The following is a 16715-nucleotide window of genomic DNA, read 5'->3' as shown; positions in this document are numbered from 1 at the left end:
ATTTTTATTGCTTTGCTACAATTGTCCTCCCACCATGGCACACTCTTTTTCCGCTTGCTTCCTCTACTCTTTGAAATAGTTTCTTCTGCTGTCTGTATCATTGCCGTTACCAATTTTCCATTCATTTCTTCTATATTTGTTATATTCTCTCCCAGTAGCTCTACACACCTGCCTTCACTTATTTTTTGGAATGCACCCCAATCTGCCTTATCCAACCTCCACCTTGGTGTCCTTGCTCCCCCCTCTTGATGTATTTCTATTCCAATCTTGACCATTATTGGATAATGATCACTTCCTACTGTTGACTGATTCAATACTTCCCAAGTACTAACACCTGCAATTATAGTGGATGTGAGCGTTAGATCTATTACACTCTCTGTATTCTGTGAGCTATTATACCTTGTACCTCTTCCATCATTGATACACACCAAACCCATATCATCTATAAACTCCTCTATTATTGACCCATTTGCATCTGTATTATTGCTCCCCCATAATGTGCTGTGCGCATTAAAGTCCCCTAACCATATTACCTTCCCTTGTGTCGGCCCACTTGCATCATTCAATATATCAGTACTTAGTCTATTACATGGGTTATAGTAATTTACTATTGTAATGCTACTCTTTTCTGTCCATACCTTGATTACAATAGATTCTTGCTCCTTTCCTATCTTGACTAAACTATAGCTCAACCCATTCCTCACAAATGTTGCCACTCCTCCACCATTCCCAGTTTCCCTATCATTCCTTATTGCAGTGTAGCCATACATAACAAAATCCCATTGTGGTTTTAACCATGTCTCTTGGATACATATTACATGCGGTTTGTCTGACAAATTTGACACAAATTTTTTAAATTCCTGTCCGTTAGAGGTAAGACTCCTTGCATTCCACTGTAAAATAATTAAGAACATGAAGATCCACCAGCCCATGTCTGAGAGTTAGGTGTTTCTCTAGCTAACATGTCCTCTACTGCTTCCCAGCTTATCCCCTCCAGTCCAAGATATTTCTCAGCTGCTCTCACAATGATCTTAATCTTTTCAGTTTTCCTGCTTGTTTGTGCTGAACAGTTGATCACCTCAACCATAAACAGTACAAATTCATTCTTGCCTACACTCAGCATATCCTCCTTTATGTCTGGCTTAGCACATCCTCCACAAGGTCTGCTGTCACTGTGCTGTGTTGTTTCTTCTGCCACTGGTTTAGGGGCGTCTGCTTGCTTTACTTTCTTCACCGCCTCTGCATATGAAATTCCCTGGGAGCTTTTGACTCTCTGTACCTCAGCCGCTTTTTTGCTCATTTCACACCCTCGATACGCAGAAGTATGCTCTCCTCCACAGTTGCAACATTTTAGCTTAGCCCCTACTTCACATTTACCGTACTCATGCTCACCTGCACATCTACCGCATCTTTGCTTGCCTTTGCAAATTGCTGCTACATGACCATACTTTTGACATTTAAAGCATCGCAGTGGTGGCGGAACATATGGTCTCACCTCATAGCTCATATATCCTATATAAACTTTGCTCGGCAACTTGGGCTCATCAAATGTAATCAACACTGACAAGCTATCACACTTCTCTCCATTTCTGGTCGCTTTCAGCCGCCTGGCTTCCAAAACCTTTGCACCCACCACATTATCTTTAATCTGGTCAACTGACACAACCGTAGGTATACCTGAAATGACTCCCCTAGTCGACTTCTTCCTATCCTCAGGTATTGAGCACTGCATTTTTTTACCATCAATCTTGTCCAGTCTTATGGCCTTTCCTTGTTGCATACTATTTTTACAGAATATCAACAATGAACCATTCCGCAACACTTTGGCATTCTTTACTTCACCTATAAACTTATGTATCGCTTTTGTCAACAGAATTGGGTTCCACTCACCGAACGACGCACCGTCTTGAGAAAGTTTGATGATAATTTTATATTCCTCACTCTGACTTGCTATTGGTGTACCACTTCCCTCACTATCCGTTCCTTCTAAGTTGACTCTATCCGCTTGCTTTTTCTGTTTTTTACGCTTTCTCTTGTTTTTTTCCCCTACCAGATTCCAGTCATCTCCCCTCCCGCCATCTGCTTCAATTCCTCCCATCTCACTTCCTGATCCGTCACTTGCGCCTGCCATCTCTTGCCCATTCACAGTCCAGCGTTTGCCAACCGTCAATCTCCCGACTTGCACAGCCGATAATCGCAGAGAGTCCGGACCCCAAACCCCCCAGGGTTATGGGGTGACATTATTCATTTAACCGCTAGGTGGCAGTGTCCAAACAAAATGTGTTGTATTGTTGTCGAATAAGAACGTTATCCAATCGCATGCTAATATTCCCTCTGCGTATCCGGTATCAAATAGTTTGACATGACAATAGAGAAATGTTATGTTTATAGTCGATGTAATGCTTTATTTGAATATTTTTCTAAAAGAAAATGACGCGTATTATAACCACATTAGTTAGGTAACTGTTCGTCTAGCTAGGTTAAAAAACACAAATCCAGCGTACTTGGTGGTTAATCATGTCAGGGTCGTGGCTCAGAAGCTGTCGGTGTTACTTTAACTACAACGTGACCAACCTGCGGGGTTATGTTCGTGCTGCTGCCGCCAGAAGAGTACGGATTACATGCCACCGCGACTCGGACTTCGTCAGACGCTGCTCCACCATGGCTGCGGGTGAGGTGCGGGTCAGGTTTGCCCCAAGCCCGACGGGTGAGGACGCTTATGTTCTTTTTAACTGAGGTGCACACAACAACAACATATGTAAGCTCCCCTGGAATAGTGCTGCTGCTCCATACTTTCACTTCCTGCGTGTAGGCACGTGACACACAAAAAAAGCAATCAATACCGTTGCAAAGACATTGGAAAACACTGTCCGATTGTACTCGAACCATTGTGATAGGTCAAATATTAAGGGAACTACCAATTTTGGAAGTTTGATGTCTTGAATGATCCATTAAGACATTAGAGCAGGGGTGTCAAACTCATTTTTGCTCAGGGGCCGCATGCGGGAATGGTAAAATCATGGCATGATAACTTAAAAATAAAGACAACTCCAGGTTGTTTTCTTTGTTTTACTGTGGCCAAAAATAGATCAAGCACATTATGAAAAAGTACGCATCACAAATAATTAGGGCTGTGACAACTAATCGATTAAATCGATTAAAATCGATTATAAAATTAGTTGGCGATTAATTTAGTCATGTTTTTTTAAAACATTTTAAATGTATTTATTTATTTATTTTTTTAACCTTTATTTATAAACTGCAGCATTTACAAACAGCTGAGAAACAATAATACAAATAATAGGTGTGTAACGGTACGTGTATTTGTATCGAACCGTTTCGGTACGGGGGTTTCGGTTCGGTGCGGAGGTGTACCGAACGAGTTTCCACACTGACATATTAAGTAGCGTACTGCACAGTGTGTAAACAATACTCAAAATGCAGGACATTTGAGGCATTTAAGAAACTCCGCCCTGACAGCTCCGCAAAAGAGGACATGTCAGGTGAAACCGATCACTGATAGCATGCTAGCAGCTAACGGGCTACGATAGACTGACCATACGTCCTCTTTTCACCGGACATGTCCTCTTTTGCGGGGCTGTCCGGGCTGTGTTTCTTAAATGCCTCAAATGTCCGGCATTTTGAGTTATGGTTGCGTGTATTTTCAATGTACGTTCAGGGTTAAGAAGGGGTTAAAAACAAAACAAATTGTGCGCGCAGCAGCATTGGTGAGGGAGGGGCAGAGACAGAGAGCGAGAGAGTTATGATAAACGTGCATGCGTCGCCAGGCTCTGCTTTTTATCCATAGATTTATCAGATTAAATTTTTTATTATCTATAGCAGGGGTGTCAAAAGTGTGCATTTTTGTAACATTTTCCTTGTTTTATTTGGCAAGTTGAAAGAACATGGCGCCAGTATGCTGTTTTTTTCCAATAAAATACTGGAAAGGATAGAAAGGTAGTTTGTCTCTTTTATCCGATTATTAATCGATTATCAAATTAGCTGTTAGTTGCAGCCCTACAAATAATCCTCTGGACAAAACACTTAAAGTTTGTTGAAAATCCTGAGGAAATCGGTGCAGTTTCAAAAACACAATGAAGAACACAATGATCTTAGACTATCTACAAAGCCAGGATTAAACTTTAAATCACAGTCTTTATGGGATTGAACAAAAAACACGACATGTAAACTCTTCGAGGTGTCAAATATCTCCTTTGTCATTTCCAGGTATCAATCCAGTGCTAACTCAACAAACTGTACGAAACGGAGGTAAAAACTGTTCAAAAGGGTTATGTTGTCTCGTTTTTGACAGAGACATTATGGGGGAGTAAGGGTGCCAAATAACGATGCGTTCGAAGTAGGGCTGCAACAACTAATCGATTAAAATTGATTATAAAAATAGTTGGCGATTAATTTAGTCATCGATTCGTTGGATCTATGCTATGCGCATGAGCAGAGGCAATTTATTTATTTATTTATTTTTTAAAATTGTATTTTTTTATTTTTATAAACCTTTATTTATAAACTGCAACATGTACAAACAGCTGAGAAACAATAATCAAAATAAGTATGGTGCCAGTATGCTGTTTTTTTCCCAATAAAATACTGGAAAGGATAGAAATGTAGTTTGTCTCTTTTATCCGATTATTAATCGAAGTAACAATCGACAGATTAATCGATTATCAAATTAATCGTTAGTTTCAGCCCTAGTTCGAAGCAGATGACATAAAACGACAGGTTTTAAGTTTAATTTGGGCCGAGGGCTTTACTTTGCACCTCTTGCCAGTCCTAACAGAATTGCTATTGTGACATCCAGTGGACACATTTTCAACAGCAGTTTCTTTCATTCCAAAAAAATGCAGCTCATTTTAATACTTGGCAAACTCATCACGCAGGCCGGATAGATACGAATAGATACGTTTGACACCCCTGCATTAGCGAAATGTGTGACCTATATTGCTGAATTTCCCCCAGGGATCAATAAAGTACTTTTTATTCCATTCTATTCTGTATTTTGGAAAATGAATGGATGGGTGAATGCAACTTCAAAACATCAAAGCTCCCTTATTTGTCATAAATGCATAAATAAATAAAAACACAGATGGTTAAGTTTAGCAACTCAAAGAAAACCACCCAATGAAAAAAAAATTAAATCTTGGTGAATTAATTCATTTATTTATTCAGTTAAGTTATTTAGTGATCTTAAAATTAACAGAAACATTTCTCTAACTTCCATATTTTCCTGGAATTTTTGACAGATGATAAAAAATAAATTAATCTAAAAACAATCTATTTTCATTAAATAGAATTAATTAATCTGCCGGGCAACACGTTGACACAGGGGTTAGTAAGTGTGCCTCACAATACGAAGGTCCTGGGTTCAATCCTGGGCTTGGGCTCTTTCTGTGTGGAGTTTGCATGTTCTCCTCGTGACTGCGTGGGTTCCCTCCGGGCACTCCGGCTTCCTCCCACCTCCAAAGACATGCACCTGAGGATAGGTTGATTGGCAACACTAAATTGTCCCTAGTGTGTGAATGTGAGTGTGAATGTTGTCTTTCTATCTGTGTTGGCCCTGCGATGAGGTGGCGACTTGTCCAGGGTGTACCCCGCCTTCCACCCGAATGCAACTGGAATAGGCTCCAGCACCCCTCGCGACCCCGAAAGGGACAAGCAGTAGAAAATGGATGGATGAATGGAATTAATCTACCGATTCCCGTCACGCCACTGTCTGAGGACACAACCATCGCAGACATGCAACCCGAATGCAACATTAAAGGTGTCCAATAAAATGATCAATCAATTAATTTCATGCAGTGTTGTCATTACAGATGGCATCAGCAGCAGGAGCATACTTACACAGTGTTTCCCATAAACTGCCAAGATACCTGTGGCGGTGGGGGCGTGGCTATGGGCGTGGTCACCATGACATCATCGAGTAATTTGCATAATTCACTACAATGATTTGATTTTCTCTAAAAAGGCTAATAAAATGTATAATTACAACACTTTATGTACATATTTATATACAGATTTGAACAATACGTTATTCACTGAAATATATTTATTAATTGTGGTTCTTACAAAAAATATATCTTATAAAATATAAAAGCTAAAATGTCTCAAAGCTCTGCCCCTTTAATTAGTGCATACTAAATAATTTAACTTTAGCCTACTACTACAACCATATTATTTACCAGCAACATAAAGTGAAACAGAGGCAGAGGTGTCCTGCCACAGTCAGTAACAAATAAACAGAAAACAGTAGTGGTGGTAGATAGACACAGAGCTTCATCAAACATCTGATCCACTGAACAAAGAGCTCCAAAAATCTTGAACTTTAGACTGCCATCAGTTTTACTCCCTACACTTAACCATGTGTTTCCTACTGCCTGCAGACTTTGCACCCTTTGTTATATACACATGTTGTGTTTCTAATATAAATACATTTAATAAAGTCAAATACAAATAAGGCAACAAGAGAAGTATCCTACACTTCTCTTTTGTAAAGTAAATCTGAACAGCCTATATGGGCATCTACATCAACTATATGATTTGCCTGAGAAGCTGGAGAGGACAAAAAAAATAAATAATGATAATAATTTTTTAATTTTTTAAAATTTTAAGTTTTTAAAAACAATTTTTATTTGTGGTGGACGTAATTCTTTCGTGGCGGGCCGCGGCAAATAAATGAATGTGTGGGAAACCCTGTTACATTATAGACATACCAACTTGAATACAAACTGTGAATGGTTAAAAAAGAGCAAATAATTGTGCATTAATGTGATACTATCTGACCATAGTGGAGTTTTTCTGGATAAAAATGTTAAGCAAATTTTGTGGATTTTCATGACTGCAGCCTTGGATAGACACATCGACTTCATATTTCAAGATTATACGGGGTAATATGTATACAAACAAATACAACTATAAGTAAAGATATTGAAACTTACCTTTGGGTATAATTTTGTATGATGTTGAGATGTAAAAGATTGCGTGTTGATTTCTTGCACTTTTCGAAATCCATCCATCCATCCATTTTCTACCGCTTGTCCCTTTCGGGCGGAAGACGGGGTACACCCTGGACAGATGAGGAAATTTCAAAGTCAAGACACTTCTGGGAAATTTGAACTACGTCCTAAACTTCTGTGCTCTTCAATTAGTCCCAAAATAACCCCCCCCAAGCAGAACGTAATGACACACATCGCAAGCAATGTGCAATAGAGATAAATAGGTCAGCGGCCCATTGTCATGTACCTACTTCATGTAGGTGTCTCAGTGCCTTTGGCCATACAGTGTCTGGATTAAAGTACTTTAATCTCATGCTGCTGCAGGTTTCTTGCACCTGGGTGGTCTCCGAACTGCACTCTACAATTACATCTTTGCCAAGAAGTACAGGGGCTCCTTCATCCTGCGCTTGGAGGACACTGATCAAAACAGGCTGGTGCCAGGAGCTGCAGAGGCCATTGAGGAGATGCTAGAGTGGGCAGGTAGGACACACGTGGTCCACACTCATCAAAAGTAATTCATTAATATGAAATCTGCCTCCACAGGTATACCTCCAGATGAGAGTCCAGGCCAAGGCGGGCCAGCGGGTCCCTATTTCCAGTCAAAGAGACTGGACCTTTACAAACAGACGGCGTCTCAGCTTGTTGAAAGTGGCCATGCCTACTACTGTTTCTGCAGCTCCCAGAGACTGGAGCTGCTCAAAAAGGAATCTTTGAGGACGGGACAGACTCCAAGGTAACAGTTTTTTAATTGAGTTTTAGTCATAGTCTTTTGACGAAAATGTTTTTTAGTTGTAGTCATACTTTTCGTCATCTAAATCAGTGTTTTTCAACCACTGTGCCGCGACACACTAGTGTACCGTGAGATATTGTCTGGTGTGCCGTGGGAAATGATGCAATTTCACCTAATTGGTCGGAAAAATATTTTTGCAAACCAATTATTATAATCGGCAAACAATGTGCCGTTGTAGAGTGTCTGTGCTGTCTGGAGATCAGCAGAGTAACCATGTAATTCTCTTCCGTACCAGTAGGTGGCAGCATTGCTTTGTAAGCCTACTTTGAGACAAGAGAGTTAATATGGTTATGGTTTGAAGTCATATCGAACAATTGCGTCAGGTATTTGATGAGAACGACTTTATATTGTCAATATAGGCTGTTGAGTTTCGTTTTTAACATTTTCTGCTGGTGGTGTCTGTCATGTATTGGTTACTCGGGTCACAGGAACCATTTTAATAATAATAATAATAATAATGAATTGCATTTGTTACGCACTTTACATTTGTTAAAATTTCAAAGTGCTACAAAGTATTAAAAATAAAAATAGAAAGTAAGAATATATAATAAAAAAAAATAAAAACATTAAAATAGAAATTAATCATGATACACACTAGATAAAACAGAAACATAGATAAAAGTAGAAATAAGAGCCTGAAAGCACTGGATAAAAAAACAGATAAGCAAGCAGTGCATTTAAAAACAAGAAAGCAGAGAAATTAGATAAAAGCTGTGCTAAAAAGGTGGGTTTTTAGTCCCTTCTTAAAATGGTCGACCAACTGTGGTGCTCTAAGATGGTCGGGGAGAGCGTTCCAAACTTCGGGAGCGGTCGAGCAGAAAGCCCGGCGGCCCATTGATTGTAGCTTTGTCCTGATGGGTTTGAGGAGGTTAGTGTTTGAGGAGCGGAGGCTGCGGGTAGGGGCTTGAGGGGAAACTAGGTCCTTGAGGTAGGAGGGGGCGTTGCCGTAGGTGCATTGGTGAGTGAGCAGGTTGATCTTAAATTGGGTCCGGGATGCGATAGGGAGCCAGTGGAGTGATTTGAGGATAGGTGTGATATGATCACGCTTGCGCACTCTCGTCAGGATCCTCACTGCGCTGTTTTGAATGTACTGGAGCTTTTTGATGCTCTTTTTGGGGACCCTGACGAGAAGTGCGTTGCAGTAATCAAGCCTGGAGGAGATGAAGGCATGGACGAGTCTTTTCATTGTAAGGGGAACTTAAGGGCGGGGGGACACAGGATATGATGACATGTGTTGTGTGTTGGACACCTAGAAGTGGAAAAAGTAAGAGCGGGAATAAAAGGCAGAAAAAGACTAACCTTTCTTTTGGTGTATTATTAAGCCTACATTGCTAATAAGTGAACTAATAAGTGACAAGTTTGGCGCACAACAATGGCGACGTGTGGGATAGTGTCCCCCTGGATTTTTTTCAATGAAAAAAATGTGCCTTGGCTCGAAAAAGGTTGAAAAACACTGATCTAAATTGATTTGGTTTTAGTATATTTTTAGTCGACTAAATTATTCAACATTTTAGTGGACTAAAATTACAGTAAATTTCTATCCATCCATTTCCTACCACTTGTCCCTTTGGGGTCACGAGTGTGGCTGGAACCTATATTTTGTCGACTAAAATATAAATATGAAGTTGCCCTGAAACCACTTTTTTAGGGTTATTGCAGAGCAAATATAACGAGACCTGCACTCCATGAATATATCAATAAGTACATTTCACACTAACCTTACTTTGTGTTATTTTAGCTGAAATTAAGCATTAAAAAAAAAAAGGTTGAATAACATGACTACAATGGTCATATGAAGAAACACACTTATTCTATATTGTGTATAACTACACTGAGTATGTATGTATGTATGTCTGCCATCGTGTGTTAGCTTGAAAAATGACAAATCTGGGCTTTTGTGAAATTATTAGCTGAACAGTGTGCTGAAGATATCCAACATAATTTACTGTACGTGTATCTTGCTTAATAAATTGGCGGGCAAGCTGGCCCATGGTGTACTACAAAAGTAGTAGTAGAGTGAGCGGTTTTGCTCCTGCTCTACCATCCTAAATAGTATTGTATTTACTGGACAATAAAGCGCACAGTTATATTAGCCGCACCTACAAACTTTTAGGGGGAAAAAATATTGTTCCATATATTAGTCGCTTCAGACTATAAGCCGCAGAAATACACGTTGTAAAATTAGTTATTTACACAGAAAGATTCTGTAAATGTTTATTTACACACCTTAATTGTTTCCAAACGGTGCCTGTAACACGTCATGTCATCGCCATGAACCCACTAGCTGCGGTAGCTACCTCTCCAATCAGCTAAATAGACTCACTAACTCCACTTTGACGTTTCGGTGAATTTACTGAGGAATTTGTGAAACTGAAACAATTAAAAAAGAATGTCTTTGTAAGCTAATATTACTAACACAGACACTTGTACACATGTTAGCATATTAGCTAGCATTACGATAGCACATACAAATATGCATAAAAACACTCCTACTGACATCACACATGAGATGGTTTAGTAAGTATAAACAGTTTTTGTTATATTGTAAAACTTACAAACATAGCTTGGCGCTATACATGAAGAATCCATATAAGTGGGAACACTATGGATGGCTAGAAGACTTAGCGACACTCTACTTCCGGTAGAAAGCACTAACTGGAAGGACACTGCAGCACCTACAGTAGCAAACTCGTCCAAAAGATGGCACCATAGCACAAACTATAAAACACTTTCTCAGTGTATTTGCTTGTTTTTACTATGGCTGCTCGCGAAGAAAATTCCATAAATTAGCCGCAACTTCTTATATGCCACAGGATTCAAATTGTAGGAAAAAAGTAGCGTCTTATAGTCCGGAAATTATAGTAGGAGATGTTCAGTACAGTATGACTAATTTCAAAATATTAGCTTGTCCTGATAATTTGCCTGCAGACGGCGCTTCAAGTTAGTTGTATTTTATCCGGAGAAAATCGGGCCTTGTCTTGTTGTCTACCACGGCAAAGGTGAAGTGCGTCCATATTTATTTTCTTCTCTTTCTTCCAGGTGTAGCAGACATTGTAGTGATGTGTCTAACAATACAGACTTGTTTTTCCTGGTGAAACAAAGACAGTAGTTCTGATTGGATCCCCTCCCACATGCAGCTGTGATTAGATAGATTCCTAACTTGTCCCATCAACCTATAGATGCAAGGAAATATGATCGGATTTTGTCTCTGTCAACATTTTCGTTTCATTTTTATTAAGTGACTAAATCGTCAATTAATTTCATCGTTGTTTTAGTCAACGTTTGTTTTGATTAACTGTCATCTTATTTTAGTCGAAGGAAAATAAATGGTTGACGATAACTTAGACCAGGGGTCTGCAACCCAAAATGTTGAAAAAGCCATATTGGACCACAAATACAAAAAAGTAGTTGGTCTGGAGCCGCAAAAAACAAAAATATTTATATAAGTGTTATAATGAAGACAACACATAATGTAAGTGTCCATATTAGTTGTATTAGCCTACTATCAAAATGACTTTAAAAGTCTTATATAAGTGTTATAACGAAGACAACACATGATGTAAGTGTCTATATTAGTTATATTAGCCTACTATCAAAATGACTATGCCGCAGGCTGACGCAAATCTTTGTTGACAGAAGTGTTGAAATGTAATGTTTATTCTACACATTTTTACAACATTGGAAAACATTAGTAAAACGTATCAGTGTGAGATATTTCCTAGAAATGACTATCTTAGAATGGCCAAAGGTATAGATGTGTGTGTACAGGTTAAAGGAAACGGCTGGCTGTCTTCTTCTAATGGTAGGGACGGCGTGGCGAAGTTGGTAGAGTGGCTGTGCCAGCAATCGGAGTGTTGCTGGTTACTGGGGTTCAATTCCCACCTTCTACCTTCCTAGTCACGTCCGTTGTGTCCTTGGGCAAGACACTTCACCCTTTGCCTCTGATGGCTGCTGGTTAGCGCCTTGCATGGCAGCTCCCGCCATCAGTGTGTGAATGTGTGTGTGAATGGGTAAATGTGGAAATACTGTCAAAGCGCTTTGAGTACCTTGAAGGTAGAAAAGCGCTATACAAGTATAACCCATTTATCATTTATCATTTATTTATTACAATCTTTGCAAGCTGGGTAACGTTTGCTGTGGTCTGGAACAACATGGCACACAAACAACTATCAGAAATGCAGCCAATATTACACACAGATAATGTGTCATGAAACATGGAAAAATAAACTAAATACACAAAGGACATAATTAAAGGAAATTAAATGAGCTCAAATATACCGTGCCTACAAACGAGGCATAATTATGCATTATGTACATAAAGCTAGCCTAAATAGCATTGTGAGCATTGATTAGCTTGCAGTCATGCACTGATCAAATATTCCTGATTAGCAATCCAAAAAGTCAATAACATCAACAAAGCTCACCTTTGTGCATTTACGCACAGTATAAAACGTTTGGTGGACAAAGTGAGACAAAGAAGGATTGGCATAAAACACGTCTTTCTGTGGCAGCGTCGGAGAAAGTTATACATGTAAACAAACTGTTGAGTCACAGTCCACACAACGGTGAGTTCAAGGGCCGCTGAAATTAGTAGGACAAAACGGCGCTTGCCAAATACTCTCATCAGTGAAGCATAAACACAAACATATTAAACAGTGGGCTTTCTAACAATTAGGGAGGTTTGTGTCGTGTTTGTCCTCCTACAGAAACCATATTACAACAAAAAACATATTTTTCACCCCATTTTTTTTCCATTTCCATACATTTTTGAAAAAGCTCCATGGAGCCACCAGGGCGCCGCTAAAGAGCTGCATGTGGTTCTAGAGCCGCGGGTTGCTGACCCCCGACTTAGGCAACAAAATGTTGTCAACAAAATTAACACTGTTCCTTCCACACTAATTAAAACCTTCACCTCGTCTTACTTTCCGTTTCAGGTATGACAACAGGTGTCGACACCTTCGGCCTGAGCAGGTTCAGGAGAAGCTGGTGCAGGGTGCGCCTCATGTGATCAGGTTTCGACTCGAGGAGGGGGTGGAGGCCTTTCAGGATCTCATCTTTGGATGGAACCGTCACGAGGTGGCCCAGGTAGCGCTAAGTGAGATTTAAATGCCTTCGGTTTGTTTTATTTTGTGTGTAAATCATTGACTACACATTTCAATCTGGAGTATAATTAATTTTAGTCTTTTAGAAAGGTCAGAAAATCCTATCCATGTCAAATCCAGGTAAAAGAATCCTGTTAAATTTATGGCATGATATAACAAAAGAATGGAAAAACAAGTTATCAATATCATAAAGCATTAATTAACTGTGCAGGTAATGATATAAGTACACATCTAACAGTTATATTAGTGTAAAAATAAGTTAATATTTGTATAAACAAAAAAATGTAAGCTACCAACGGGAGGCGATTCTCTAAAAATTATCACTAAACAGAGCTGCCAGTGTTGTGTACGTTCTATTCGTGCTGAGCAGCTCTGACAAAACCGCTTTCCTGCGTCACAATAACTCCATCGTTTGTTCTGTGGCTGTCATTATCACACGTTTCCTCTGCCATCACCTGAACTAAAATGCAAAAAGCAAAACACGACAAGCATGATGTCTTCTGAGGCATGCGACTTGATTTTACCAGAGCTTGCTCTCTTTGGTGCCCATATTTGTTCCCATCATCTCCCCTCTAGGTGGAGGGCGACCCTGTGATGATGAAAGCCGACGGTTTTCCTACCTATCACCTTGCCAACATAGTGGACGACCACTACATGAGGGTCAGTCACGTCCTGCGGGGCTCCGAATGGCTCATCTCCACCTCTAAGCACATCCTTATGTACCGCGCTCTCGGTTGGCAACCGCCCGTTTTTGGACACCTGCCGCTCTTGACCAACAAGGACGGCAGCAAACTGTCCAAAAGACAGGGGGACATATTCATCCAGAAATTCCAGAGAGACGGTGTGCTGCCAGAGGCTCTGCTGGATATAACCACCAACTGCGGCTCGGGATTCAGCAGTGAGTGATCAGTGCGTACAGTGAGTAACGTGTATGCTTGTAATTCACTAAAAGCAGCGTCTGGTAAAACTTCCCTGTCCTCCTGGTAGCCAATCGGATGGGACGGAAAATAGACGACCTTATTTCAGAGTTTAACCCCTCAAAGATCACAACGCACTCTGCTCTTCTTGACCTGGACAAACTTCCGGAGTTCAACAAGTGAGTCCCTTTTTTTGGTATTGTTATTGTTGCTTTTATCACTACTAATATTGTTTTTGACTTTATTAACTGTAAACCGTGTTACTTACTTCGAGGGCCGCCAAAAATGTTTCTCTGCTGTGGTCCGTATGGGCCGCAGCAGTACTCAGTTGCAATACACTTTTCCACCACTAGTGGCAGTAATGACAATATCAAACCAACAGAAGAAGTCTGGAGCTGAAGTCATAGAGAAGTTTCTTAAGCGCAAAAATTATGATTAAAGTGTTGCAGCTGTATTTTCATTTGCACTTTAATTTTATTAACAGTTTATTTAAGAAACATATATATCATTATTATGTATTAATTTAGTGACAATCTATTTATTTTAGCACTATGTAATTGTATATACATTTATTTTTCATCAGTTTTCTTTTGCGATATAGTTGATTCGTATTTATTTTTGTAATCAGCCTGACCTAAAACTTGAGAATAATCTTTGTGAGTAACACATGCTTTCATATCATTTGACAAGGTTGTAAACTGTCAGTAGGTCAGATATAATTATTGAATACGATTAAAACACTCAGTATTAATATTTGAGTGGGTCCCATGCCCCTCTGTAGTGGAAAAGTTGGGCCCCGAGGTAAAAAAGGTTAAGAACCCCTGACTTAAGCCACCAGAAAGACCTTTATTTGCTTATATAATTTAGTATTTTGTATCCTTTGTACAATACAATAGAAGGGAGTACATTTCAGCAACCATTGTATTACAGTATATCTTCTCAAGAGACGATACTACAGAAATTAGCTTTGAGTATACCTTAGAGCAGGGGTGTCAAACTCAAATACAGAGTGGGCCAAAATTTAAAACTGAACAAAGCCGTGGGCCAAGGTTGAACAAATGAACCTTTTAATAGGGACCCAAACAAGTTTTGCATTGAATATTGAACAAGCAAGGCTTATATAACTTTATAGTGACATGCAAAATCGAGTTTTAAATAATAATAATAATAATAATTAAAAAATATCAATGGCATATCAAATACAATTTAAATAAAAATGGAATGCCTCTTTTGTATTTGCAGCCTTCTGAGGTAAATATCAACATTAACTTTTTCCACAGGCTAATACATTTGAAAATAAAATAACAATGAATAAACCAACCATTCAGGACCACACACACACACACACACACACACACACGCACACGCACACGCACACACACATACCCACCCACACACACACCTTGTAGCGTCCCGGAAGAGTTAGTGCTGCAAAGGATTCTGGGTATTTGTTCTGTTGTGTTTATGTTGTGTTACGGTGCGGATGTTCTCTCGAAATGTGTTTGTCATTCTTGTTTGGTGTGGGTTCACAGTGTGCCGTATATTTCTAACAGTGTTAAAGTTGTTTATACGCCACTCTCAGTGTATCCTGTATCGCTGTTGATCAAGTATGCGTTGCATTCACTTGTGTGTGTGTGTGCGCGCAGAAGCCGCACATATTATGTGACTGGGCCAGCACTCGTTGGACTGGATGAAAAGCGGTCGTGACGATTTTCGGGAGGGGCACTGAAATTTGGGAGTCTCCCGGGAGGGTTGGCAAGTATGAGAATTAGCGGTGAATGCGGTGTAACCGCGGCACCGCCGCTGTATATAATTGGCGGGCCAGCTCTAGTGTTAATTTGATATCGCCTCAAGGGCCAAGTGAAATTACACGGCGGGCCAATTTTGGCCCGCGGGCCAGAGTTTGACACCCATGCCTTTGAGTAAAGGTCGTTAACAGGGGGTCCACAGAGATACTGCAGGGGCTCGTTACATTTTTGGTTGATTAGACTCAATTTTAATGTGTTTTTTTTATATCTCCTTGCAATTTTCCCACACATTTAAATGTGTTTAAATACACATTAAAATGTATTCAACACATTCTAGTGTAGTTTCGAAATGGCAGTGGCGTGGTCACCCTACTCACTGTACCTGGGTTTAAAATAAAAAAAATTATATTTCTATATTCATGTGAGTATTTAAGTTTAGCACTCTAATTGCCAGCTAGCAGAGTAAACTGCCAGCTAGCGATTAGGAGCATTATACTTTATTATTTGGTCATCATAGCACAATAACAAGGTACAATTAGGAGCAGTTCAATTTAAAACCATCTCAATTATTTACAGCTATATAAAGTAAGTAGGAGGTCTCCGCTATATCTTTCCCTCAGTTTGGGGGTCCTTGGCATGGAAAATGTTGAAGACCCCTGCTTTAAAGTAGTCAGTGTAGAGTTTGTATAGAAATACGGTGTTACTCCCCTTCAGACTGGCTGTCTGACATCAATGTTGTCAACATAACATGACATTATATACTCTAATCAAACAGAGTTGCTGCGGTAGTTGTATGTCTTGACAACAATGAAGCTTACGTTGGAGGTGTGTTTGGGTTAGTTGGAAAACTGCCATGAGGACCAATTTCCCAGGAATGGGATAAAGTACGCACTCACGCAGACACAGGACACAATTATCCTGCTACTCACTTGTGTTGACTCATTTTCAGTGCATAGAAAATATATACTGGTGTACACAGACTACTCCTAAAGTATATCCAAGTTTTATTTCTATAGTTTTGTGCCCTGAGAAGAAGATATTTTGTAGGACAATGGTTGCTGAAATGTGAGGGGTGTCATTTATGTATACACCTTTAAGGCTGCAGTTCTCTGCCATGATTGAGCATACTGCACGTAATATCTCAAATTGTC

At 39.7% G+C, this 16715-nt stretch overlaps 2 protein-coding genes across 3 annotated transcripts in view; one reads left to right on the top strand and one right to left on the bottom strand.

Moving 5' to 3' along the window:
- The window catches only part of LOC133639917 (uncharacterized), a 105956-nt gene extending 103163 nt beyond the window's left edge, over positions 1–2793 (bottom strand). Inside the window, exon 1 of the mRNA XM_062033608.1 lies at positions 2575–2793. The gene's annotated coding sequence lies outside the window, so the exon portion shown is untranslated. The remainder of the gene's footprint in view (positions 1–2574) is intronic.
- Positions 2332–16715, top strand: part of ears2 (glutamyl-tRNA synthetase 2, mitochondrial) — a 22726-nt gene continuing 8342 nt past the window's right edge. The window contains exons 1-6 of one of the 2 annotated variants that reach the window (XM_062033610.1): positions 2332–2671; positions 7332–7487; positions 7551–7740; positions 12732–12882; positions 13476–13797; positions 13887–13995. In XM_062033610.1, coding sequence (XP_061889594.1) covers positions 2518–2671; positions 7332–7487; positions 7551–7740; positions 12732–12882; positions 13476–13797; positions 13887–13995 — 1082 coding nt within the window. In that variant the 5' untranslated portion in view covers positions 2332–2517. Of the gene's footprint in view, positions 2708–7331; positions 7488–7550; positions 7741–12731; positions 12883–13475; positions 13798–13886; positions 13996–16715 lie in introns of both variants that reach the window. The other variant, XM_062033609.1, reaches the window with a different exon arrangement.

Source organism: Entelurus aequoreus, linkage group LG22 (genome assembly GCF_033978785.1).
Source record: "Entelurus aequoreus isolate RoL-2023_Sb linkage group LG22, RoL_Eaeq_v1.1, whole genome shotgun sequence".
Lineage (NCBI taxonomy): Eukaryota > Metazoa > Chordata > Actinopteri > Syngnathiformes > Syngnathidae > Entelurus > Entelurus aequoreus.
Note: the sequence above shows the minus strand (reverse complement) of the source record. Positions and strands in the feature narration are given on the sequence as shown.